General features: G+C 49.7%; 1 protein-coding gene across 2 annotated transcripts; it reads left to right on the top strand.

The window, feature by feature from the left end:
• Positions 1-61: 61 nt before the first annotated feature.
• kcnt2b (potassium sodium-activated channel subfamily T member 2b) lies at positions 62-27,164 on the top strand. Of its 2 annotated transcripts, XM_062449685.1 has the most exons (30): positions 62-406; positions 8,939-9,018; positions 9,311-9,413; positions 10,179-10,232; positions 10,967-11,015; positions 11,277-11,336; positions 11,882-11,956; positions 12,188-12,271; positions 12,576-12,670; positions 13,698-13,878; positions 14,967-15,131; positions 15,488-15,624; positions 16,062-16,125; positions 16,582-16,690; positions 20,204-20,312; positions 20,980-21,036; positions 21,609-21,761; positions 21,851-22,107; positions 22,586-22,901; positions 23,034-23,139; positions 23,337-23,509; positions 23,873-23,944; positions 24,546-24,680; positions 24,878-24,989; positions 25,153-25,254; positions 25,500-25,583; positions 25,765-25,893; positions 26,137-26,479; positions 26,741-26,825; positions 26,954-27,164. In XM_062449685.1, exons 1-30 carry the CDS (start codon positions 318-320, stop codon positions 27,069-27,071), a joined length of 3,696 nt encoding a protein of 1,231 aa, XP_062305669.1. In that variant the 5' UTR covers positions 62-317; the 3' UTR covers positions 27,072-27,164. The 2 variants fall into 2 exon arrangements, with proteins under 2 accessions (XP_062305669.1, XP_062305677.1); XM_062449693.1 differs by lacking the exon at positions 20,980-21,036.
• The last annotated feature ends 372 nt before the right edge of the window (positions 27,165-27,536 follow it).

Here is a 27,536-nt window from a genome sequence, read left to right as displayed (position 1 = left end):
TAGAGCGTTATGGTCGCTGCGTCTGTAGGAACCAGGGGATTTTTCATGAGACAACCAGTTGCTCTCAAGCTGTCACGCCAAAAGTACCTACGCTTCACCGCAGAGCATCTTCGACCTGTTGCTGTTGTAGAAAAGTAGCAGTGACAGCAAAAAAACAACTTAATTTGGAATGCCATGATTTGTATTTCGTAGACCAAAATAATTTTATGTAACAATAGAGCGGTTGGTTTGGAGAATATCCTCTAATCGAGGCGTCTCCGTTTGCGTTTCTAGTTTTGATACCTTTCGCCGGTGGGTTCGAGGCTGAAGCGTGGACAATGGTTGAGCTCGAGAAGGAGGTACTCCCGCTACCGCCACGGTACCGGTTCCGAGACCTGTTGCTCGGTGACTGGCAGGCAGACGACAGGTAAGGAACTTCCTAAAAGAAGCAATAGACACCGTCGTTTTGAACATTGATAATTCAGTGCTCTTGAGGGTTTAGGTTGGTTGAGGGGCAATTCTATGGGCATATGTGAAGCCCTCTGTGACATGCTTGCGTGTAAAAAGGGCTATACAAATAAATTTGATTTGATTTGCTCTTTTATTTTCAGATCATCACATACTTAAGAAATGTCTGCGTTGTCAAATCAAATGCAGATTATTAAATATAAAAGGTTCAGTGATTAGTTTTCATGGTATAATTATGTAAGACTACTACTGATATAATGCAGACATGAGAAGGAAAATAAAATTGCGGTGTGTGTGCGCGTGATATAAAAAACAGGCATTTGGAGCATAAATAAATTTTATTATCAGGCAACCACCATGGTTTTTGATCTTTACAGTAAAAGCTTCCATGTAATTATTAATATATTTGACATAATATATATATATATATATATATATATATATATATATATATATATATATATATGTCCCTGACATAATCAAAGACATTTACACAGGTCAGACAATTTCACAATGTGCCCTGGCAATTTATAGGTATCCCCCCCAACTGTCAATTAACCTGTGCATGCTTCCCATTTCAAGCACAATATACTTGGCATCCTTTTCCACATGCATATTTATTACATAAGAATATGCAACACTTGGTCTGGCTATTTCATTATAGAGATTAATGGAAAATGGAACCTCCATTCCACACTTGCCCCCCCTGGTTGCCAGGTTAGAAATGAGGACCAGAACACTTTCTTGTGGTCTTGAGTGGGTGTTTTGAATCAGATAATTGGCAACCCTTGCTTTTGAAAGGGTTTGAGAAAGTGTCCGTTTAAGCCATGTTATACAATGAAAGAGACTAACACAGAGGCTTACACAACTTTTGCCCTGTCAATAACGGGTATAATATTACTGAAACAATATCTGGCCCGGAATGCTCAAGGACTGATGATTTGATATTACATTTATATTACATGTCTCACAGATACAGATCTCTCTTACATCTTCATCACTCGCCTTGTCCTCCTGAAAGCCCCACAATACTGTGTCTGGACCTCTTCCCTCTCACCAGTGGCCTTCATTCAAGTTTCAAAAATGGCCCAGGGACTGATATTACAGAGAGAAAGGACATTGTAACCTCATCCAGATCTGTAAAATCTAGTTATAGGTGGTATGAGAGGCTGGTTGTTTACAGTAGGTCACTGTTACAACTGAAGAGAAAGTCATACTGTGTGGGTGTCTGAGTATTTGAGCGGGAGGCTGAGGTGACGGCTAACCGAAATTCCGTATCCAAGTGTCTGCGAGGATTGAATGTGACAGAAAGCAAGTAGGTGTTTTTTGGGGACAACCGAAGCTGTAAACATTGTGACTTTCCTCATTGTCTGGTTGAGAGCCCAGGTTACAGACTGCAGCCAATGCACTCCAACTACTCCCAGAGAACACTGCTCCATATCGAATGTGTTCCCCGGGAAATGTCAGCTTAAGTGAGAGAGATGACTTGATGGTTCTCACTTCACAGGTTCTAGTGGGCATTGAGTTGCATGACACTCATGGCTTGTTCACTTTGGATCCCTCTTGGTCTGGCATTCTGTTGAAACATGGACACACATACACACACTTCCTCTGCTGTAATGACATGAACAGAGAACTAAGTGCCACTCTTCTCATATCAGACTGGGCTTTTATTGCAAGCAATGTGACAAAACTGCATGGTGAGGCTGGTGTGGAGGAGTGGAGTATGTGTGTACCAGTGTGTGTGTGTGTGTGTGTGTGTGTGTGTGTGTGTGTGTGTGTGTGTGTGTGTGTGTGTGTGGCAGCGTCAAAGGGTAGAGCAGGGGTGGGGGTGCAGGGTGAACATTCTGTGATGGGTCACAGTGTTGATCTCACTGGCAAGAGAATATTAACACGTATAACATGGAGCGGTGCCGAAGAGAGTGGGACAATTAATGGTGACAACCTGAGTCATTCTGTGTCCTGCATGGGACTGGCTTAGTCTCTCTATGAATCCCAAGACAGAATCCTTTACACCCCCAAATGCACACACACGTACAACCACACACATCGTTCCCATGTCCGTAATGTATATCCCTTATACACATCTTGTGCAGGAAAAAAAACACATTACTGAGCCCAGTAATCCCTTCCTCTTCCTCCCTATGGACCACTCATCTCCCTCCCTTTCTTCCCTCCCTCCCTCCCCTCCTCCCTCCCTCCCTCCTGTTCTCTTCCCTTCTCCACACATGCAGCCCTATAATGTTCCTCCTCGTCTGCTCTCTGTTTGTTGTTTGTTTCCGATTACTGGAGTACCTCTTCACACCCAACATATACTGTGCTCATCTCTCCTTCCAAGGGACTCCTCTACCACTCATGTTCTCAGAATTCTCCACACTGTTAAAATAAAGTGTTATTAACGCCCCATATTATGTGTCATCGTGAAAGCAGTAGCTCGCAAACATAAAAGAGGCGCTTGAGGAGTCTTTGAAAGGCGTCTCCAGGTGTTTAGATGTAGCGTGCATAAACATACAATATCGCAGTATCGGAGGATCTTCTTCTTTACTGTAGTTCATTTGCAAGCAAAGAGCAGTATGCACTGTATAAGTCTTGATGAAACACCGTCTACACTGGCGCTAATCAAGCACTGGCAAAGGCTCTTGTGTTACTCTGGGAATGGCAGATGACTAAACATGGCCAGCCAGAACTTACGAGGGCTGGTGATAAGCTTGTCACAGAGTAAATAGAGTTGCCAAGCCTTTCGTCCGAATGTGTGGCCTTAAAGCTCTCCATCCTGATCAGGTTGGTGGAAGGGTGTTGATATCAGATGTGGTCCCTGATTTGCTTCCATTCTGGATGATGACCACAGAGCAAATGAAAGCTAATCACATTGGTCTGATAACATCTGGCAGGTCGTCACAGCAAGCATGTCACCCAGCTCTCTGTGGTTTGATGTCATGTTATCCGTCCTAAAAACGCTCAGGTCTTAATAGGAATTAATTGGGTAGAGATGTTATGATTGGCACAGATTACAATGAAGCCCCTGCCCAGGAGTGGAACGTTAGATGGCACTGACAAATAGAAGACTGCCCGCTTTCCCTGGTTTTAATTAAAGAAAGCACCAAATTATTGTCAATTTAGAGAAGGTTAGTGGCAGATCTGGACATGGTGGGCAGGCCATCACGCAATAAATTAGTGGGAGAGTCAGACCTGCAGAGAGGGCAAATGGAGATTCTTCTAACATCTTAAGGGATTACTGGGAAACTAAATATTGTGTTCTGTTTTGTCCCTCTTACCTACTTTACATTTCCACTAACGCTGTCCTCACAGGATTGTCTGTGTATAATGTGTGCCACATTATAGACATGCTGATATAACCTGTTGATGAAGAAAGTGTTTTGTCCGTCTCTTCATAAACGGAGTGACTAAGTTCAGTTGAGTTCTGGATTTTAATAAGTATTTATCAATCTGCAGATTGGGAGAGAAAACCAGTCTTCTGACCATAAATGACAACACAACACCAAGCTTAGGTCTCAACCAGGTCTCTCTCAGCTCCGAAAGCCGAAGGACCCTCTTTAATAGGGCACAAGAATGTAAACATAGATTGTGACAGTCAGGCAGGAATGACGTTACTACAGTCTCAGAGAAAAAGATTCACTGCTCCCAACACATGACAACTCTCACACTAGAGTTCATAGTTGGAGCTCACCTTGTAGTCATGACAAGGACCGTTTAGCCAGTACTTTCTCCTGACCCCGAACATCTATTAACCTGACACATAGACACAATATACTGTTATTAATAGCAAGCTTACATGATAAACGTACTAACTAGTATCCAATGACTAGTTCTATTGATTAGTGATTAATGTAAGCACACAGGAAATCCCAATTTCTTCCACACTGTCCCCTTCTCGGTCAGCGTAGAGCCCTCTGTAAAGCATCCCTTTAGTATCCCAAAGTGTGTTGTTCTTCAGTCACTCACCAAACATCACATGCAGTGGCTTTAAAGACCAGCCAGGTCTCATTGATGAAAGCTCATGCCAAAAGCACCTGTGAGGTACAGTAGAGCTCAGTGGCAGACCATCCCTCCAGATCATCTTTGGCCTTCCCATCATGCCCTGGGCTTTTTCTCGGGCATTAAAGACTTGGCCAGAGGCAGCTTCCAGGAGGGACCAAGCCAGCCATGACACCCCTGAGAAGAACCCATCGAATGGTGGATGCTATTTGGCAGTGGTTTGCTGGGCTAGCCTGGGGGTCAGTCGGCGCTGGATGCTCCAGTAACATCAGCATGAGAGCTGAGCCGCTATGGAGGCATCACCAACACACTGATCCTATCTCCCCGAGTCCCAAATCATGTTAACTTAATAAGCAGCAGGAATTGTCTTCTGCTCCGAGCAGCCTTGCAGGTACCGAAGAAAGGGCCGTGAGAGGAATCCATGCCTGATATCAGTCATTTACATTGGCAATTATGTCCCCTGCAGGGGTAATTCAATATGGTATTTGGAACAGACTTTAAAAGACTTTGTAAATCTTTTATGTTTATGTGTTTAGCTCAGCATCTACACGGTTAATCGTCCCTCTCTCATGGTGTGTTCGAGCGAGGTGAAATGGGGGCTCGAACTAAACACTGTTTAGGGTGCAATGCATCAGGGCCTAGTGAGTAAGCCTGCTAAGTAAGAAGATCTATCCCTGTGTCTCCAGAAGACTTCTATCAAACGAGAGTGCAGATGCTTTGTACAGTGTACTGTGTGCCGCGCTACCTGCGAAAGACAAAAGGAGGACAGATATAATAAGGGAGGATACATTGGTCTCACTTAGATGGAGGGATGAAGAGAGGATGAATAGACGACAGTTAAACCGATGATGTATGGCGTTACTTAGTCTGCAAAGACTCGCACCTAGTGAGGAAATGGGTTTGAGTTAAAAAGCGATTGAGCACACTTACCTACTGTCACTGTGGCTTGCACCGTCCTAGTGAAAGACGACTTTCATTTAGTCTGCGGGGCGGTGTGAACGCGGGGGCAGAGGACGGGTGAGCGCGGCTGCCTCAGACGGGGATACGCACTCTCATCCGTCACCATGCACAATGGAGGCTTCTTCTCCTTCTCGTCCCTTGCACAGCCCTCGTGTGAACGTGCGTTTGTGACGGAGAGAGAGAGAGAGAGAGAGAGAGAAAGAAAGAGGGAGAGAGATACAGAGTGAAATAATGATGGCTAATGATAATTTCCCCCATTAGCACTTGAGACAGACGCATCTTTCGACCGGTTAGGGAGCGGTTAGGGAATCGGGCTAGTAATCTGAAGGTTGCCAGTTCGATTCCCGGCTGTGCAAAATGACGTTGTGTCCTTGGGCAAGGCACTTCACCCTACTTGCCTCGGGGGAATGTCCCTGTACTTACTGTAAGTCGCTCTGGATAAGAGTGTCTGCTAAATGACTAAATGTAATGTATTCCTGTACGTCCCAGTTTTGTTTTCACGTCCTCAAGTTTTCTCCCCGTGCTTTCTTGGCTCGGTCTACACGGCGTGTATGTGGGTCAGGGTCGAGCTGCCACTGTGTCTCTCTTCTTTCGGTGGAAGCAGAGGACACCTCGCCTCTCAATCTGTGAAGCAGGCCTCGTGGAGGTGTGCAATTTATTTGCTTCCTGTAGCCCCATTGAATTCCCCTCCTCTCATTTGGAGGCTGTGTATTTGCCATTGTTGCTTTGCCCTGCCGGCCCTCTCCTGTGTTTCATGTCATCTTTGACAGTTTTTCTCCCATTACTGCTGTCATGTTCTGTATTCGTCTTCCATCATCCAATGTTGAATATTTGCCTCCATTGTCATAAGGTTTGTCATCTTTATATAAAAGGAATTCTCTGTCAGTTAAAGTATTCCAATGTGTTCATCATACAAAATCATTTTTAAATAGTCTTTTAACAGCTCAATACAAACATTCTCTTTTTAAATGTGTTTTCCCCCTCAGCTTCCTGTGCTGTGTATCATCCTTAGAAAAAAAGGCACCTTGAAGGTACATTTGCCAATTAACTGTTTAAGTGGACATCGGTATTCTCCCAAGTAATTTAGCGGGGGTTTTTGCCTCTTTTGAACAACTTTTGAGGTGATGGTGAGTCAGCAGGGATGGTGATGGTCAGAGCTCTGCCCCTCGACTCCTCCTCTCTGCCATTAGTGTGCCAGTGCTGTGTCATTATAGAGCACAGACAAACAGGAATCAGCAGGAGAGCAGGGTTTTTTTGCACTCTCTTTCTCCCTCTATTAGCCTTTCCCTTTGTATCTCTCACCTTCTCTCCCATGTCTCTCTCTTTCTCTTTCTCTCTAAATCTCTTTCTCTCTTTCTCTGCCATGAAGGTACATGCAAATGATCTCCCATGAGCCTTATTTTGCATATCTTGCTTTGCATCCACCATGCCTCAATAGTTTTTTGCCCTTACTACAAAATAAAATGTTTAAACATCTGGGATCAGCTGATGTTGTGTACTGACATCAACATGTTCTTCCACGGTATATACATTTTATTTCAACGCACAATGGGTGTACTTTGGAAGATTATTTGAAATGGACAAACCTTCGTCAAACACAACATGGTGGACCATTGAGAAGCCCTTGTTGAGCCTCTATTTGATTTTTTCCTCCACAGTCAGTGTGTAAATGCGGTGATACAATGGAATACTGAGGACATTTTAAACTGTCAGTTGTCATTTTAATATTATACCTGTGGCCTTTTAAGTAATTTAACTGTTTAATTAAACTTACAGTTATGTTAATTCAATTTGAAGATAGTTTTGTATTGGTATAATGTTTTTGTGAGCATGTCAGGGGACATTGAAAGCAATATCACACTGCATTAAGCGATTGAAATGCTATAGACAACCATTTTCCAGTTTCAGATCATTTAAGCGATTTAATCTACCAAAGCAATTATCCTGGGCAATTATCAAGTCCTGCTTCAAATTCCAAAGGGCTGCTTTGCAGGCCTTTTAAAAAAATTATTGCCTGACTGTTTTCTTTTTTGTTGGTGTTTTTGTTTAGATTTAATTCCCTGTGTCTTATCTCTCTATCTCCTTTGGATAACACATCATAGATTCTGTCCCACAGTTCCCCCATCTTTATTGGGCTGCGGCTTCAGTTTAATTGTCCTCTACTATTGCTTACTGTAATTGGAAAAGCTGCCTCTCAGAAGGGAACACCAGGAGGGGAAGAGAGTATTGTGCACATTTAGAAAGTTGTGGTAGCTTCTTTTAGGATTTACAAGGACTAGGAATGGATTTGTGTACAGTAAATGAAGTACATCCCCTACCAGGCTTACGTCCCACCCTGGTAGTAAGAGTGTCAAGATTTTCTTTTTCCTTAAATTAGATTGGAGATCATCTTCTAATTTCAGAGTGTGCAACCATCCACCCTTCCTTTCAGTTATCCGGTGTTGTAGAGTACCCATGTCCAGACCAAGCACAGACTGCAAACCCACAGTGCTCCAAGTCAAAGGAGCTACACAATATCATCAAGTTTGAATGCAGTTGCTGGTTACGACGACTTCACACTCTCAAGTGTGTGTTTGCTCGTCTGCTCACGTGTGAGAGAGGGAGAAGAAGAGGGATGCTCCGTCACCATGGCAACACAAAGCGAAAGTTTCCCCGGGTGTTGCTTGGAGTGCGCGTCTGACTGACCATGAGGGGGTTCCTAGTTTTCAGCAGCATTAGAAGCCTTTGAAGATCCCCCACCGGCTGGAAGATTAGATGGTGGCCTTTTGCTTTTGTGTGTGTGTGTGTGTGTGGCACAGAGACCACCAGAAAGCATTGCCGCGGTCTCAACCAGTGTCTGAGTCACCCAGTTCCCTCTGTGTGCCAGCAGGGCCCATAGGATGAAAGGACAGGTGGGAACAATCTCTCATGAGAAGGTCTACCAGGAAATGTTACATCTTGAGACTGTGTGTGTTTGTGTGTGTATGTAGCAGACTGTGTGTGTGTGTGGCATCCGTGGGAGTGCTCTTACATGTGTGTATAATACATTTAATGCCACATGCAGGTGTGCAAAAGTGTGTAGGCCTTTCCTCACCCAGTGGGGACTGGAAGGGGAGAAAGAGCAGTAATTATGGACTCTCATGTTCGGCAGAACATCAGAGGGAAGTAATTTGTTGCTCTATATTTAATCAGGAGCGATAACGAGGCCGACTGCCGCTGTCTGTGACATGGCAAGCAGGGAAGAAAGGCAGGATCATCATTTCCTCTAAAAACCTATTAGTCGAATAAAAATGCACTGTGCCTTACTTGCCAACTTACTGACGTTCATAAACTCATTATTACCCTCTCCCTCCCCGCGGTGTCTTTAATAATGCTCCGTCTATATCTCTCTTTCTCATCCTCTCTCTCTCTTCTGACATTATTGACTCGCTCCACGACCGTCTATCTCGCCACACATCTCTGGCACTCCTCTCTCACTCCTCTGTTTCCCCAAGTCACCTCGCACGTCCCTGACACTCCTTCTGTTTATCCATCCCTCTCTCCACCCCGCTCTTAGGGTGCAGGTCGAGTTCTATGTGAATGAAAACACGTTCAAGGAGCGTCTCAAGCTGTTCTTCATCAAAAACCAAAGATCCAGTGAGTTGTCTGTGTTTGGGGAACCGGGTTGTGTCTTATGAGTTGTGCCATTTAGTGGTCGACCAGTTGTGCTACTTCCTTTTTTCTTTTTCTCCGTGGGAGTGGTTGTTCAATGTGCCCTGTGTTCCTGTGCTTTGATGGGTTCCGTCGTGAGTCTGTGACCCCCTCGCTCCGTGTCCTCTGCTCGGGTTTCCTGTGACGTTGTGTCCGTGTTGATGGTCTACGTCGTGGGGGGGGGGGGGGGGGCGTGTGCGGATTCGTTGACTGCATGTGCTGGTGCCCTCTGTTGCAGGTCTGAGGGTGCGCATGTTCAACTTCTCTCTGAAAGTGCTGAGCTGTTGCCTGTACATCGTCAGAGTCCTGCTGGACAACCCACAGGAGCAGAGACAAGACTGGTGAGGGGAGGGCAGGGGAAGGGAGGCAGGGTGGGCAGGGGAAGGGAGGCAGGGTGGGCAGGGGAAGGGAGGCAGGGTTGGCAGGGGAAGGGAGGCAGGGTGGGCAGGGGAAGGGAGGCAGGGTGGGCAGGGGAAGGGAGGCAGGGTGGGCAGGGGAGGGGAGGCAGGGTGGGCAGGGGAAGGGAGGCAGGGTGGGCAGGGGAAGGGAGGCAGGGTGGGCAGGGGAAGGGAGGGAGGGTGGGCAGGGGAAGGGAGGCAGGGTGGGCAGGGGAAGGGAGGCAGGGTGGGCAGGGGAAGGGAGGCAGGGTGGGCAGGGGAAGGGAGGGAGGGTGGGCAGGGGAAGGGAGGCAGGGTGGGCAGGGGAAGGGAGGCAGGGTGGGCAGGGGAAGGGAGGCAGGGTGGGCAGGGGAAGGGAGGGAGGGTGGGCAGGGGAAGGGAGGCAGGGTGGGCAGGGGAAGGGAGGCAGGGTGGGCAGGGGAAGGGAGGCAGGGTGGGCAGGGGAAGGGAGGCAGGGTGGGCAGGGGAAGGGAGGGAGGTCAGGGGAGGGCTAGGATAAGGATGTGGAAATGGGGATGAGTAAATGTATGGGGATATGGCAAGATAGTACTGCAGATGCTACTCGAGATGCAAATGGCAGTTAGTAAGTGTAAGGCAGAAGGTATGAGCACCGGTGCACCTCTCACTGACCATCTTCCTTTATCTCTGCTCTCTCTCCCTCCCTCCCTCCCTCCCTCCCTCACTCTCTCCCTAATTTGCCCGAGGCAGTAGCGATTGTCCGAAGCAGAACGCGTCGAGCCGTCCCCGGAGTGAGTTTGACTGGTAAGAGAGGCATGACCGTGGTCTCAAAGCAGAGCGGTTCACACAGGAGGTCAGCCACTGAACAGCCACACAGCAGCTTAATGAGACCACACGACGCCACAGGATCAATGGAGCTCAGCGTGATAAAGTGGTCTGAAATCCTTATATTGAACCTCACCATGTCACATGAGTGAATCACAGTGCCAGTATGGATTACATGCCAACATTATGCACATAAGTAGTGGCCACACAGCCTAATCAGAAGTATGGTGGAGTGATGCGGGCCTATAGCAGGCCTCTGCCAGGCCTGGGATACACCCAGACCTATTGATCTAGTTGGTGGCGGGTAACACTGTGGAGGCTCCATCTCCAAATGAATAAGGAACATGACAGAATAGGCTCAATAAAGCTTCCTGCTCCAGGCAGAAGACTCTAAGGAGCAAACCAGAGAACAGGCGATGGCTGCTCAGGCAGCCATGATAGGTCCCAGCATGCATTCGTAAAGGGCTCTGCCTCACACAATAAAACATTAATGTTTCTGCAAAAATGGCTTTTTCCTCTGTTGTGTAATACTGTTTTTGTTGGTATGATTTTCTTCAAGTGGTCACTTGGTAATTCAGGGAACCTCCGCCTGAACAATATTATGAGATGTTATTTGAATGATTATGATTATTTGCTTGCATTTGTATTGATGTCTTTCATTTTCCAAAATGTTGTTTCTCTCTATTTCTTTTTTCTCTCTCAACGTTCGTCAGGACCCTTATAATCTGGGTGGAGAGGCCGCTTCCTCTCTGGGCTCTACAGGTCAGACTGCTGTGGTTTCTCACACAATAGCCAGCTCTCTCACACACACACAAATACACACAATATCCATCTCTCTCTCTCACACACACACACAAACAGAGACATCTTCAGTTCTTGCTGACACTTTGGTTTATGACATCACTTGCTTAAGACACCCAGTGGTTCTCTCTGTCTCACTCGCTCTCTCTCTCTCTCTCTCTCTCTCTCTCTCTATATATATATATATATATATATATATATGTCTCTCCTCTATTTCTCCAGGTGCTCGTGGCTTTCATCAGTTTCTCTGAGACCATGTTGCTGGTGTATCTCAGCTACAAGGTGAGACCCTGTGCTCCTTCATGGACTCCAGACATCCTCACACAATGCCTCCTCATCAGTGCATACACTGGTGTTTGGGTGTTTGTTTGCACAGGGACATCCTCTATCCGTGGAACGTTCTGCCTTTAAGCCAAAATGTTCCCTTTTAGAGGACCAGCGAGAGGGTTGCCCAGCCATTAATGCCAGTTAAGAGCCGGCCTTGCGATTCTGCCAGGGGTTGAAGGTGCTAGTGAAGGCCTAATGTCTTGATCCCATTAATTTGTCGGCACATACACAATGTCTGTCTGCCCACACTACCCAGACTTATGTCAGCTATAGACAGGCAGCAGCCACATAAAAACGGATTGTTCTGACATCTTAATTGACCAGGGAGCTTAGTATAGGGTGAGTAATGTGACTCGCGGACTAACCCTGGTCCGCCTCTCTTTTCAACTGTGTACATGGGGCAGTGTCTCCCGCAAATCCACAGTTGATCTGGTAATCCCCAAGGTCGCCATGACAATGGCGTTTCCCTGAACCGACGCGTGTGTGCTTGTTGTTTCCAGGGCAACGTTTGGGAGCAAGTGTTGCGTGTTCCCTTCATTCTGGAGATGATCAGCGCGGTTCCCTTCGTGATCACTGTGAGTGGCGCCTCGCCTAATTAAACAGGAAGTGCACATGCTGTCTGTGGGCTTTTCGTCTGCTCTGGGCTGAGCAAAGTTTTGAATCCCCACTGGCATACGAATCACATGTTCCACTTGTTGCCTTTCTGTGCCAACAGTGTGGTTTTGTACACCCCCCCACCCCCCACCCCCCCCGCCATATTAAATACATACAGGATATGTCTCTCTGTCTCTCTCTCTCCTCATCAGGTGATTTTGCCCTCCGTTAGAAACCTCTTCATCCCCGTGTTTCTAAACTGCTGGTTGGCCAAACACGCCTTGGAGAACATGATCGTGAGTACGGACATGTACACCGTTCCTCTCACCATGTTATCTCTGGTTTTCTCTCTTCAGAAGGTGTCCTAGGAAGGTGTGTATATCTCTGTTGTTCTCACAGCTCTGTGTGCACCTGTCTGTCAATCTGTATGGATCTTTAATTACAGTTCTCTCTCTCTCTCTCACTGTATCGTCACCCGTGTCTGCTTCTGTTCTTATGTACTACAACACGTCGATCGTCATCAAGCAGAATTGTCTCGAATCCGAACACAGCACCTTTTACCTGTCTAATTTCCGTGACCTATCTTCTTTTTCCTCTCAGAACGATTTGCACCGGGCAATTCAGCGGACCCACTCTGCCATGTTTAACCAGGTCCTCATTCTCATCAGCACTCTGGTTTGCCTCATGTTCACCTGGTGAGTTCCAGCAATCACAGCCATTTTGCAGGGGGGGGGGGGGGGGGAATGCAGAGGGAGGGACAGGAGAAATGTTTGGCCACCAAAGAGACAGCGGACAACAATGGAAGAGAGTGAAAGTAAGGAATTTGTGAGAGACAACATGCTGAAAAAATACTGGGTCGAAAAACCCTTATCGTACAATTAGTGGCCTGAGCTACGGAAGATAAGCTGTCACAGACATAAAGGCTGGGGTTATTTTACAGTGTGTGAGCCAGGTGTCAGGTGTAGAGTTGATGAGGTGTTACTGGGTACTTGGTAGCATCTCTGCCTGCTGCTTAAAGCGGGCTAATGGGCAACAGGAGGTCTTAGAGGGGGAAAAGCGGCTTCAATGAGGCCATCTGACCTTTTCAGTACTGACAGCTGAATGTTGACTCAACTGTCCCTTCAACACTGGGTAAACATGCACGCACGCACACACACACACACATACAAGCACACACAGTCTCTCCGACATGCACAGGCAAACCCACTCACAGGTCCGCGTGTGCAAAAGCACGCGCGCGCGCGCACTGTAAGCCAACTGTCATCAAACACTTGAAACCTTTCACACCTAAAGCTCACACACTCCACTGCGCATCTCCCTCTGTTCATGCTAATTTGCGCTGACTTCCTCTCTTTCTTTCTCTCTCTCTCTCTCTCTCTCTCTCTCTCTCTCTCTCTCTCTCTCTCTCTCTCTCTCTCTCTCTCTCTCTCTCTCTCTCTCTCTCTCTCTCTCTCTCTCTCTCTCTCTCTCTCTCTCTCCCGTCCCTTCCCCCTTTCCTCCAACTGTTCCACTCCTCTATCCGTCTACTTCTTCTCCTCCTCCACCCTCTCTTCCCTCTGTTCCCTATCTGTCTCCATCCCCCCGCTCATCCACCCCTTTCATTTCTCCCCTCCCCCCTCCTCTTCCTCCTCTCCTTCCATGCCGCCTCTCATCCACCCGTGCCCTACTCTCCCTCTCTCCTCTCCTCGTCTCCCCTCCTCCCTGCCCCTCCTCCTCCCACAGTATCTGTGGGATCCAGCATCTGGAGCGCGCGGGGAACAACCTGACCCTGTTTGACTCTCTGTACTTCTGCGTGGTCACCTTCTCCACGGTGGGCTTCGGAGACGTCACCCCACAGATCTGGCCTTCACAGCTGCTGGTGGTCATCATGATCTTCGTGGCCCTCATCGTGCTTCCCATCCAGGTTAGAATCTAACGGCCGCCTCAATGTGACCTCAACGCGGGCGCCGCTTCTCTGCACGGGCGACTCTCTCCACTCCGCCGACAACACGTAGCGACAGGGACACGTGCGCACTCGCACCCGCAGCCCCAAACGCCGTCGTGTGTCTGTGTCAGTGGGCCTTGTGACAAGACGCAGCGTTGCGTGTTATCTTTTCGGAAATGAGTGTCATCGCTCCTCTCCCCCCAGATCCCACTGCTGACATTCCCTGGTGTCCCAGAGAGACCCCTGAGGGCAGAGCAGGGGGGGGGGGGCAGACCTCATCGCACATCCCACCGCATTCACACCACCGACCGTGTTACTGAAGTCACAGGTCTTTTTTAATGCGTGTTGAGTGTTTGAGGGACTGCCTTGCTGCAAAGGGGGGAGATTGGCGGTGGGGGGGTGGAGGGCGGATAGCGTGTCCACGCAGGACAGAAAAATGGCACACAGAGCCATGTCGCCCACCCGCACCGCCTTCCTGTCTTTTATCCATAAATACCCCCTGACATTTACCGGCTACCCCCCCCCCCCCACCGCCCCCGCCCCTTACCCTCTTCCCCCCCTCCCTCAAACCCTCGACCCCCCTGTGTGTGTGTGGGTCTCAGGCCTGTCATGGAGAGCCGGCAGTCTGCCCGTCCGTCTGCCTGCCGCGTTGCCTGGGACCCCCTGGAGCACACAGCCCTTCTACCCCACTTTAACTCTCTGTCGCTACTGTACCTCCCGCCCTCCCCCCTTGCACGCTGCTCTCCATCGCTGGCCGTGCTGTGTCTGCAGCCCTACACAGATATCTGGCCGTCTCCCTCATCCGACACACGACACGCACTCCTCCCCCCGGCCGGCTCTCCGTTCGAACCCGGCCACGCCGTGCAGCCTAGCCCGCCGCCGCCGGCCTCGTCAATCACATCGCCGCTTACCTTCCCACTCCCACACCTCTCCTGCCTCTCATGCCCCCCCCCCCCACCCCACCGCCCGGGCCTCCGAAGTCCCGCATGTCCCCTCCCTCCCATTCCCCGCCTCACGTAATCACATTCTCTTTTCAATTGGCTGGATTTCCCCCGTCTTGTGTGTAGTTTGAACAGCTGGCCTTCCTGTGGATGGAGAGACAGAAGTCTGGTGGGAACTACAGCCGCTACCGGGCTCAGACGGAGAAGCACGTGGTGCTGTGTGTCAGCTGCCTTAAAATCGACCTCCTCATGGACTTCCTCAACGAGTTCTTCGCTCATCCCAGGCTGCAGGTCTCTTCTAATCACATGAAATAGGACACACGTGTTTGTGTGTGTGTGTGTGTGTGTTTTTGATGTCTCTCTAATCCTCTCCAGGAGCAGACCCAGCTGAGGTTAAAACATGGGATTAAGTCAGTATTTGCAAAGATCAAACAAACAGCGGCTTATTTCAGGAGGAACAGATGCCGGAGTGTGTGTCTCTACTAACTGAGCCCCTGGCTGAGAGAGGAAGACTGGATGGGTGTGTGTGTGTGTCTGTCTGTGTGTGTGTGTGTGTCTGTGTGTGTGTGTGTGTGTGTGTATGTGTGTGCCAGTTAATATTCATGTAACTAACCAAGTGTGGTGGCCCTTTGGGAATGTGTGCTTAGGACTACTATGTGGTGATCCTGTGCCCAGCGGAGATGGATGTCCAGGTGCGGAGGGTCCTGCATGTCCCCCTGTGGGCCCAGAGGGTCATCTACCTGCAGGGGTCGGCCCTCAAGGACCAGGACCTCATGAGGGCCAAGTGAGTCAACCAACTTCCCCAAAGACCCAGACAACAACCAACCAAGTCATTGTTCTGAATGAGTTCTAGATTGATCAGGCTTTTCCTCAAGCATCCCATAATAACAATAACAACGAAACAAGCTGCATACACTGGAATTGCCCGACACAATAGAGGACCTGAGGAGAACGTACGTCGTCTCCCCGGCTCTGCCGCACACATCTCGGCGCCGAACGGCGTGGGCTCGAATGACACGTTTATTGTTCGATCGTTCTTGCTTCTCCTCTGTTCTCGCTCAATAATCTCCCCCCTCCCTCCCCTCCTCCTCTTCTCTCTCCTCCCCTCGTTTCTCCTCCCCGTTCTCCCTCTCCCCCCCCCCCCCCCTCCCCGTCGCCGTCTGTCCGGCCCCGTGCCCCCGGCTCGGCCCGCCCCCCCCCCGCTCTGCTAACGGGCCGCAGGATGGACGACGCTGAGGCATGCTTTATCCTCAGTAACCGCTTCGAGGTGGATCGCTTTGCCGCTGTATGTTCCTCAACCTTTTTCTATTTACTTCGATACGCTAGCTGTCATGGTTCCCCCCCCCCCCCCCTCCCCCCCCTCAACCCTCCCCTATTTCACCTCACTCAGAATCCATCTGTGCTTTTTTTCCCCCTCCCGTTGTCCGCGCCCACACGACCACATCTTAAGACGGTTTTTCGCAGTAGTTAAAAAAAACAAAAACAAAAGAACGGCTCGTTTCGGAGGGCCGGTGCCTTTGTTCCCTTTCTTCCTCGACCGTCGTGTGGTTGTTGACGCACCTACTTGCTTGCACCTGTGGAGCATCAGCATGTCCCCCCATCCAGAAACAGATGTGAGCGCCTTGTGCCGCTCCTCCGTGGGCTGACGGGGCCTATTAGACGGGCTCCAAGGATGAGCTCACGTCTAACCTCCCGCTCCTAACGATAAGAAGCTCTCTCTCTCTTTCTCTTCTTCCCCCAGGACCACCAGACCATTCTGAGAGCCTGGGCGGTGAAGGACTTTGCCCCAAACTGCCCCTTATACGTCCAGATCCTCAAGCCTGAGAACAAGTTCCATGTCAAGTTCGCAGGTCAGGGCAGTTAGCTGTGGAATTCCCTGGGTGGGCAGGCATTAACATGCGGCAGGGAAGCCTGCCTGCATGCCTGTCTGCCTGCCTGCCTGCCTGTTTGTAGTTTAGTATAGTTTGTGTGTGGGTGTATGTGTGTGTGTGTATGTGAGTGTGTTTGTCAGTGTGTGGGTAGAGTGGGCAGTCTGTCATATGTATCATCCTCTTGTTGTTTTCCACCTGAGCTTGTTGTCTGATTTACAACAAGCTTCCAAATGCCTTCAACCTCCGTTCAGTCCTATCAGATACAGACACTCACCCCATAAATTCCCCTTCTCTGCCTCGACTGTGCTGTGATGGACAGATTGCGTTGGCAGTATCCCCACAAGGGGTGTCTGTGAGTATGCACATTGCCTTCTGGGAAAAAAAGCTTATCTTCCAGTCGCCAGCCTACCAACAGAAAGCTCCAATAGAGAAGCACTTGTTAGGAAGAGGAGGAAGAGAGAAAGATGAGGAGGCCAACACCACTCTCACTCCTGCTGTTTCTCCTTCCTTCCCCCTCCCTCCCTCCCCTACCTCCATCCTTCCCTTCCTCTCTATTTCTCGCTCTCTTCCTCTCTCTCTCTTTGTCTCACTTCTCTGACTACAGCCCTGGGAACTCAATTCTAGCTTGGCTCCCAGCTGTCTGAAATCACTGAACTAGCTGTTACCTTCGCTAGTTACGGAAAAGCCAGTTTCTCCGATTCCTTCCTCAGCAGTGTGCCTCAGACAAGGTATCATACAGGCAGACAACCAGTCATCCATTGGCCCAACCTGCCATTTTTCCAGCCTGAATTCCATCTCTATAATTGGGTTTGCATGAGTTCAGGTTGAGCCACTAGAGGGGAGATGATGAAATAGCATGCAGCTATCTAATCTTGTCTCCCTGCCTATCTGCTCCATCTCTCTGCCTATCTGAATGGCTGTGTTGGGGTGAGGGGGTAGGAGTGGAGTGGCTGTCCTGGCTGGTGCTGTGTGTGTGTGTGTGTGGGGGGGGGGTGCAATGTGTACAGGGATGAAACTAACACGACTATTTGGCATGTCACAGGATCGCTTTGATGTGAAGAGGTGAGGCTTCATGTTTAGTACTGGGCAGTTACTACCAGGCATTTCGCATTCAATATCCTTATTTTATTTACAATACATGAATAGTTGATTGATAATGATTGAGAGTGCTACCCCTGGTGTCACTTTTAATGCAGGTCCACTTTCCTCCAAGAACCCCACGTTTATGTAAATCCCAAACAGCAAGAGACCTTCGCATGAATATAACGGGGCCTTTATTATTTAGCCTCCTTTCATCGGTCAAGCGGCCTCAGCGAGCCTGCTAGAGGACCAAATCAATATGCAATCACATGGGCTTTTAGAACTGTCTCCACATTGTGACATTGCTCTGAATAGAGGCGCTAAGTGCCAGCGTGGGTGGCATTAATGAGATGGAGTGAAGACTTGATTTGATCCCCACAAATAACTTAACAACGGCCTAATGTTCACTAGGAAGGATCATATCTGGCGGAAAAAGCCTTTCTAAAAAGCAGATGTGAGCTGTCTGAAGACAGAGCAACTATCCTGACACAACAGTGGCTTGTGGGTGCTAAACTAGGAAATAATGTAGCTGCTATTCTTTTAAGCAACAATAATCTAGCTCTGTCCCTGGTTTTCTGTGGGGTGTGGTCACGTCAGTGGTCAATCATTCCGAGCTACAGTCTCCTGCTCATGTTAGCTTTGGGTGGTCCACTTTATGGTCCGCAATTATAATCAGCTCAAATTGTTCGCCGCACACACACACGCGCAGAGGCTCAGCTGTATTGTGTGTGTACTCACACACACACACACACACGCATCGACACCCACACAAACGCAATGCATCACGCCTCATATGGGGAGACACAACATGCAGCCTTGAAAGGGAAGAAACACAGTATTGTTTTATCTGAGCTGTCACAGCAAACTCGGCTGATGCGGTCAGGTAATTGGTTGCAATTGGTTAATCGGAGACACTGGCACTGTAGATCTCAAGGAGAGAGGGCAGGGTGGAGGGGTGGCGGAGGGCAGGAGTGGGAGAGGAGGAGATGGGGGTAAATGGAGGGAAGACGAACGCTGAGAGTGGTAAAGAAAACCACGTTGGGAGAGAGAAGCTCATTAGGTGTTTGTCGGACATGCGTAAGGATTTGTGTGAGAGCACGTATGATGTACAGTTTATTTCACCGACGGCTCTCTGATGCCATCCGTGGTTATACTTCGAATCCACGTTTATTGTGTGTCCTTTCTAATTTCACTAGCTGGCGCTTTCTTCCAATATGTTTGTGCCAAATCAGCCTTTTTGAAGTAGTAAGGAGTTTTAATCGAGTTTGAATAGATTTTTGGAGTTTTAGTAGCAGTAGACTGCTTGGAATATTCCTATTGACGCCAAACCTGAAAGCCTTGTAAAAAAAAAAACAAGCCTTGTGTATATTTTTCTACAGCTCGTTAGTCAACTGTGCAGCTTGACAACTGTCAATCCTTCTCTGACCCATCGCTTTACTGGGGCAATTCTATCATCCATTTCGAATGCAGAGAACACAGGGCTTTTAAAACACGAGCTTAAATTTGGAGAAAACGGTGTGGCCTTAATTTGTCTGTCTGCTTATGATTACAGATAATGTAATCAAGAGTTACACAGCAGGAGGAATGGCTTGTCCCTGGTCATCATTCCACAGGCTAATAAAACACTAATCGCTGTATTGGTTCTTGCTTGCAAAGAGACGCCAAGGTCAACAAGCTAAGGGGCAAGCTACGACCTGTTATCCGTGTTAGCTCAGTTTTGTGTCGCTTGGCTCCATCCCAGGATAAGTTGAATGTGTGGGGAAGTAGAAGGCTGTGTAATAAGCCCCTCCACCCAGGGTGTCCGAACACCCCAAGATGAAACACAGGCCAAAACAACAACCCAGAATAGACACCAGAAGGCTGAACAAAGTGAGTGAGGAGGATTAGAGGGTAAAAGTCAGCTGAGGCGAGAGCGCTGGTTGTTTCACTTTACACGTTGCCTTCTTGTTTGCTGTCAGGTTTCATGTAGTAAAAAAAAAAGGATAAAGGTGGGCTAGTTGCACTCACGAAAGGAGGAGCTGGGTTATTTTTGTTTTTGTCAGAGGTAATTGGTCAAATACATAAATGTGCGTTTGCAGGAGCTTGTGGGTCTAACTTAATCTTAGCCTCTGCACCACCAATTACGGAACCATTTAGGCTGCACCTACACTAATGAGGCTGCTTTGCTTACTGGCATAAATCCATTAGCCTCCTGCACACACGCACGCACACGTGCACGCACACACACACACACACACACACATACACATACACACTGTCTCCCTCTGTTCCACACGTACGAATACGAACAGACTCTCGTTCAGTCTGTCAGTCAGAAGTGACTTTACAGTATGCGGCAGGAGGTGAGGCAGAGGTTGTGTTTACCGTGGGACGTTTCCCCGCTCTGAGCTGAATGTTGTTTCCCGTGTGCAGATCATGTGGTGTGTGAAGAGGAGTTCAAGTACGCCATGCTGGCCCTGAACTGTGTGTGTCCAGCCACCTCCACCCTGATTACCCTCTTGATCCACTCCTCCAGAGGACAGTGAGTACTCTCTTTTATTTCCCTCCATTCTCTCTCTCTCTCTCTCTCTCTCTCTCTCTCTCTCTCTCTCTCTCTCTCTCTCTCTCTCTCTCTCTCTCTCTCTCTCTCTCTCTCCCTCTCTCTATTTCTCTCTCTCTCTTTATGTCCGTCTCTCTCTCTGTCTCACTCTCTTTTCTCTCTCTTTCCCTCTCCAAATAAACACACTCCTAAACCTTGTGGAAAGCCTTCCTAGAAGAGTTGAAGTTATAGCTGCAAAGGGTGGGCCGACATCATGTTGAATCCTATGGTTTAACCCTTGTGTTATCTTCGGGTCATTCTGACCCATCAGTCATTGTGACCCACCGTCGTATTGCGACAGATTTACCGCATACAAAGACAAAGTGAAGCCTTTTCTTTTAACCGTTGGGCTGTCTCAGACCCCCCACATTGCGAAGGTTAAAAGAAAATTATTTTAATTTGTTTTTGTATTGGGTAAAATTGGGTAAACACAACGATGGTTCGTTATGAACCTTTGGGTCATGTGACCCGAAGGCAGCACGAGGGTTAAGAACGGGATGACACTCACGTTCATATGCGTGTGAAGGCAGACGAGTGAAAACCTTTTGGCAATATAGTGTGTATCAGGGATGAGTCGCAGTCTGCTGCCTCACCACGCCTCTCCTATCAGAACAGTGCCCCCAGAGGCCTTCAAGCAACGTGCAAGAGTCTTCCAGCCCCTCATCAGGTCAGTCGGCGTGTCGCCACCCACCTCCCCTGCCCCAACCGCCCCCCCCCCCCCCCCTGCCAGAATGTGCCCCCTGATGTGTCATGACATCAACCCAGCATGGCACACTGTCCCTATGAACTGTGAATTTGGCACAGCGATTGTTTGTGCAATGCAGTCCTTTTCTTTTCCACGGGGTGCCCGCCCACGCCGTTACACTCCCCCACACCGCTGTCCTTCAGTTCTCACTTCCAGACACTCGCCCCTCGGCCTCCATGGAGGCTGTCCGCTTGAGCACGGCTTGTGTGTGAATGTGTTGCTCCGGTCGACCTAGCAGCGACTGAGCTGCAGGGTCGCCCTGCTCTTAAAGAGCTCTGTGCCCTTGCCTTAGTCAGTGGTCTCATGGTATCGATCCCGGCCTCTGACAGAGATGTAAACCATTGTTGCGTCAGCCTTGTGAGGAAATGTGTTTGATGTGCCGGCGATGCTGAGGTGATAGCTGTGTGCGCTGCGTTTCAAAGGTCAGCTTTGTCCGCTCATGACCAATCAATCAGCTCGCTCCCGTCCCATCAATGGCTTTGCTCCTGTCTCAGGGAGGGCGGAGCCTGCTCAGCTGACCAGTGGCAGCGCACGTACCGCCGCTGCTCAGCCAATGAGGTGCATCACATCCGCCTGGAGGAGAGCAAATTTTTCGGAGAGTACCAGGGGAAGAGTTTCACGTTTGCCTCCTTTCATGCGCATAAGAAGTAGGTTACACGCACACACACACACACACAGACACACACACCAAAATAAACCGACCAACACACTTTGCCCTCTGGACCTCTCTCGGCAGATACGGTGTGTGTCTGATCGGCGTGCGCAGGCTCGACACCACCAACATCCTCCTCAACCCCGGCCCCTGTCACATCATGGGGGGCTCCGACACCTGCTTCTACATCAACATTTCCAAGGAGGAGAACTCTGCCTTCGTCAGAGGCCAGAGGGAGCCCTCCAGGGGGGGGCCAGGGGGCAGCAGCCGGGGCGGGGTCCCCCAGACCATCTACCATGGCCTCACTCGTCTGCCCGTCCACAGCATCATCGCTAGCATGGGTCAGTGAGTCACTGAGACAGCGAGTTGTTCTTCTCCTCTCCTCTCACCCTGCCTTGGTGTCATTTCTCCAGCTTGTAGTGACGCAGAAAGATTCTGATCTCTAAAAAAAATTGATTATACCATGAGCTGATCGCGATGCACAGTGGCAGGACTTCGAAAAGAGGGAGCTGTACAGGGAACAACATTTTCAATTGTATCTTATTGTTGGATTTATGGAAGAACTTGCCAAATGACTGAAATGTCAAATGAAAATGAATTTGTTGTTTGTGATTTGGTTTAACCATCACACCACCTGGTGGACACATTTAAAATCACTACCGTTTTGCTCGTAAAATTAAATACTGTTATTTATTTCAAATCAGGGATTTCCCCTGTGGGACCGGTACTTATAGTTCTTGTTTTATGGCAAATAATAGTGCATTGTATTATGGGGTTTACCAAATGTCTCATTGAATATTTTGGTTGAACCTTCTGCAGGCACGGTGGCCATAGATCTGCAGGACTCCAGTGACAGTAGTCCTGAGGGTCAGGGTCCAGGGGGCATGGGCCTGGGCAGTGGGGGAGGGGGCAGGAGGACGGAGTCAGGGGGTGCCAACACCTTGGCCATCCCAGCTATGGCAGACTCTGCGGAGGAGAGGCGTCACAGCATCGCCCCAGTCCTGGAGCTGGTGGACGGGGTCAACACGGCCACCTTCGACCTCCTGGGGGACCAGTCGGAGGACGAGGGGGGGGAGGAGGAGAAGGAGGAGAGCGACGGAGACGAGAGGTCCAACTGGTGGGGAGGACACTGCGAGTGAGTACAGACCACTGTCTGCTAGACAGGGTTCTGTCCTTCTGGAAACTATACAGTATGTTGCTTAGGTACTCTGAGTCATTTGGAGTAACTGTGTGTGTGTGTGTGTTTGTTTGTGTGTGTGTGTGGCAGGTGGGTGAAGGGGTACCCGCTGAACTCTCCCTACATTGGCAGTTCTCCTGCACTCTGCCACCTACTACAGGAGAAGATGCCCTTCTGCTGCCTGCGGATGGACAAGGTGGGACCTCAGCCACCGTACACTCCACACACACACCCTTACACCCCACGCAGCCTCTCACCCACCCAACACTCCACACACACCCTTACCCCCCACGCAGCCTCTCACCCACCCAACACAGCACACACGCACACAGCCTTACACCCCATACAGCACACACACACACTGACTGATGACCCCCACCGCCTCTCCCCCAGGCCTGCCACCACATCCCGTTTGAGGATGCGCGTTCCTACGGCTTTAAGAACAAGCTCATCATCGTGTCGGCCGAGAGTGCAGGGAACGGGCTATACAACTTCATAGTCCCACTGAGGGCCTACTACAGACCCAGGAAGGAACTCAACCCCATAGTGCTGCTGCTGGAAAGCATGTGAGTAACCCCCCCCCCCACACACACACACACACATGCACGCACACACTTACACACAGACCGCCCAAAAACACGGTGTACCACATTACAGCAATAGAGGTGCTGTACACTGTGCATGACCGCACATGTGTCTGGTTCACAAACGTGAGTTGACAAATCGAGCCGGAATCCAATGAAGGGCCGATAAAGGGCTGAGTCATGCTGTAATATGTGTTCTGTTGCCCAAAGAGCTGGCAGCATCGTCCGGTGGAGCTGTGGTCTTTCTGCTAGGTCACGGTGGGGATCTGTCGCTTTGTTGTGGCACGCATGAAATTCAGATGTTGAGAGGCAGGAAACGAGCCGTGTATGTTGTGATTGATCCAGACCAGAAGCGGACTTCCTGGAGGCCATCTGCTGGTTCCCCATGGTGTTCTACACGGTCGGATCCATCGACAAGTAAGGCGGCTTCTAGCATTGGCTCTGTTCCACTCGAGTTGTACTTTTGTGGCCCTCTTGCCTGTTTGTTCGTTTTCTCTCTGCGTTCCCGTGGTGCATGTTGATGGAGTTTCATTTGGAATCCCCCTTTCGCCCTTTCTCCCTGTGCTATGCCATCGCTAACGCTCTCTGTTTCTCTTTCTGCGTCTCATTTTCCTTCTCTCTCTCTCTCTCTCTCTCTCTCTCTCTCTCTCTCTCTCTCTCTCGCTCTCTCTCTCGCTCTCTCTCTCTCTCTCTCTCTCTCTCTCTCTCTCTCTCTCTGTGGAGTACATGCTGTTTCTCTGACCTTTGGACTCTCCGTGTCTGTCTTCTCTCCCTCTCTCTCTCTCTCTCTCTCTCAATTCAGTTCAATGGGCTTTATTGGCATGAAAAAAAACAAATGTTCATATTGCCAGAGCAACGGTGGAATTACAGAAATATTAATCGATATAAATCACAGCCTTATATATATTGATCCTACACTCACATACAGAGAGACGCGCACGGCAGTTCAACATATGCATACGTGTAACGACACCACACAGGTGTACAGCTTTGTACAACTCTCTCTCTCGCTCTCTAGTCTGGACAGTTTGCTGCGGTGCGGCGTGACGTTTGCTGACACCATGGTGGTGGTGGACAAGGAGAGCTCCATGATCGCTGAGGAGGACTACATGGCTGACGCCAAGACCATCGTCAACGTCCAGACTCTCTTCAGGTGAGCCCGGCCCCCATTTCGCTCAACTCTCAGAGGGATGGGTCAACGTGTGTCTGTTTTAAATCTCTTCAACTCTCTTTCTTCATTCGATCTCGTTCTCTGTGTTCTCCATCTTTCTCTCTATGTCGAAACTCGCTCTGTCTCTCGTCCTCTCTATCTCTCTCACTCGTTCTCTTGGTCTCCCTCTCTCCTCCCAGACTGTTCCCAGCCCTCAGCATCATCACTGAGCTCACTCACCCTGCCAACATGCGCTTCATGCAGTTCAAGGTCAAAGACCACTACTCCCTGGCTCTCTCCAAGCTGGAGAAGGTATTCGTCTGACCTGGCCTGTGACCTGTCTGTTCTCTCCAGCTCGTGACTCTGCATCCAATTCGACCAAGAATTCTGCTCCCTCCTAACTTCCTCCACGTCTTCCATGTTTCTCTGTGTGTGTGTGTGTGTGTGTGTGTGTGTGTGAGTGTCTTCTCTGTAGAAGGAAAGAGAGAAAGGCTCCAATCTGGTCTTTATGTTCCGTCTGCCCTTCGCTGCAGGGAAGGTGTTCAGCGTCAGTATGCTGGACACACTGCTCTATCAGGTAACTCTGAGTCCGGATACACATTCCAAACGAACCCATTCAGAGCAAATTCAATGGAGCGGTAGCAAATGTGGCGAAACCTTGAAGATGTTTGTCTGTGGATCACATTCATGACCTTTCCTTGTCTTTTGCGCACGCGTGCCTGCATGGGTGTGCATTCCTGTGTTTGCGTGCATGTGAACTCTTGTGTGTGTGTGCGTGTGTGTGTGTGTGTGTGTGTGTGTGTGGGGGGGGGTTCCTGCCAGTCATTTGTGAAGGACTACATGATCTCCATCACCAGACTGTTACTAGGGCTGGACTCCATGCCTGGTTCCGGCTTCCTGTGTGCTGTAAGTAGGCTACCTCAGACCCTGCCAGATCCCTTGATTCACACGACACAAAATAGATCCATAGCCATGAGACCCAGTGTGACCATTCCCCTTGTAGTCTATTGTATACTGATGCTGGACAGACAGCAGTGTATCTGCCCAGAAATCAGGGTGACGAGGGCTGGTGTCTGGGTTCTGTTAGATGAAAATCACAGAGGAAGACCTGTGGATCCGCACCTACGGCAGACTCTACCAGAAGCTGTGCTCCTCCAATGGCGACATTCCCATCGGCATCTATCGCACTGAGGCCCACAAGCTTCCTGTCTCTGAGGTACCCCACCCGGGCCCAGCACTTTGCTTCCACACACAGTTTAGAAGCCTATCTCTAAATAAGTTCATTACAGTTTCAATTCAGCCTGTGGAACAACAGATCGATACGAGGAATCCAAGATTTGCAGTCACTCGCCGAAAACCAATTCAATGATAAACAAACAAAAAATGTGTGTGTGTGTGTGTGGGGGGCGTGTGTGCATGTGTGTGTGTGTGTGTGTGTGTGTATATGTGTGGGTCTCAGTCCCAGGTGTCCATTACCGTGGAAGACTACGAGGACACACGGGAACCCAGAGAGCCCCTGCTATCCAGGACCGGGCCCCATCGCAACTCCACCTCCTCCGAGCCCCCCTCCTCCTCCCACTCCTCGGACCACCCCCTGCTCAGGAGGAAGAGCATGCAGTGGGCGCGGAGGCTGAGCAGGAAGGGGGGCCGTGGGCCCAGTGGCTCCAAAGGAGGCCCGGGGAGCGCGGCGGAGAGGATCAGCCAGCAGAGACTCACCCTGTTCAGACGCTCGGAGAGACAGGAGCTGAACGCTCTGGTCCGCACGCGCATGAAACACCTGGGCCTCTCGCCTTCCGGGTTTAGTGAGTATCTACTCGTGTTGTAGTATAGCTGCGTTGTAGTATAGCTGGGTTGTAGTATAGCTGGGTTGTAGTATAGCTGTGTTTTACTATAGTACAGCTGTGCAGTAGCACAGTTGTGGAGCGGTTTAGCTGTGCTGTCGTGTAGCTGTGCTGTCGTACAGCAGTGGAGTAGCTGTGCTGTAGTGTAACTGTGTAGTCGCTGTGCTGTCGTATGACGGTCTTGTTGAATACTTGTGCTATACCATGCTCTTCCTGTGTCAGATGGGATGTCAGACCAGGGCAACAGGTTATCCTACATTCTCATCAACCCCTCCCCCGACACCAGGCTGGAGCTGCGCGACGTAGTGTGAGTACAGGACGCTTGATCACATCGAAACCGGGCTACAATTCAATGCAATCATTCCTGTCACACAGGTGAACAGTTATCTAGGCCCCATCTGAGTGTGCCTCCGTGTGCGTGGTCCCCCCCTCCAGATACCTGATCAGGCCCGACCCCCTGTCTTTGGTGCCCAGCCAGGGGAGCAGCCGGAAGGGCAACGCAGGGAGATCGGAGGGTCACAGGTTTGACACCCAGGACAGCACCCATCTGTAAAAGGGAAGAGACGATCGCATGAGCCCTGCCAGAGGAGGACATGAACCATGAAGCACATCACAGACAGGAAGAGACAAGAGAGGGAGAGAGGGAACGGGGGCCTACGACGAGAGAGATGACCGAGAGAGAGAGAGAGAGAGAGAGAGAGAGAGAGAGAGAGAGAGAGAGAGAGAGAGAGGGAGAGAGCGGAGAGAAAGAGATGAAGAGAGAGAGAGAGAGAGAGAGAGAGAGAGAGAGAGAGAGAGAGAGAGAGAGAGAGAGAGAGAGAGAGAGAGACAGACAGACAGACACGGAGAGAGTCCAAAGGTCAGAGATACAGCATGTGCTCCACATCCTTTGCGAACTTTGTCACATTGAACTCAGAGGACTTTGCATGGACCCTTTTGAACCACAGTTATGCACCGGTTTATGTTCATAGTGGAGCACAGGAGAGCCAGAAGTGCCCCATGTTTGTGTATGTGCATG

Source organism: Osmerus eperlanus, chromosome 2, assembly GCF_963692335.1.
Source record: "Osmerus eperlanus chromosome 2, fOsmEpe2.1, whole genome shotgun sequence".
In the NCBI taxonomy this organism is placed as follows: Eukaryota; Metazoa; Chordata; class Actinopteri; order Osmeriformes; family Osmeridae; genus Osmerus; species Osmerus eperlanus.
This window is presented reverse-complemented; position numbering and strand designations above follow the sequence as displayed.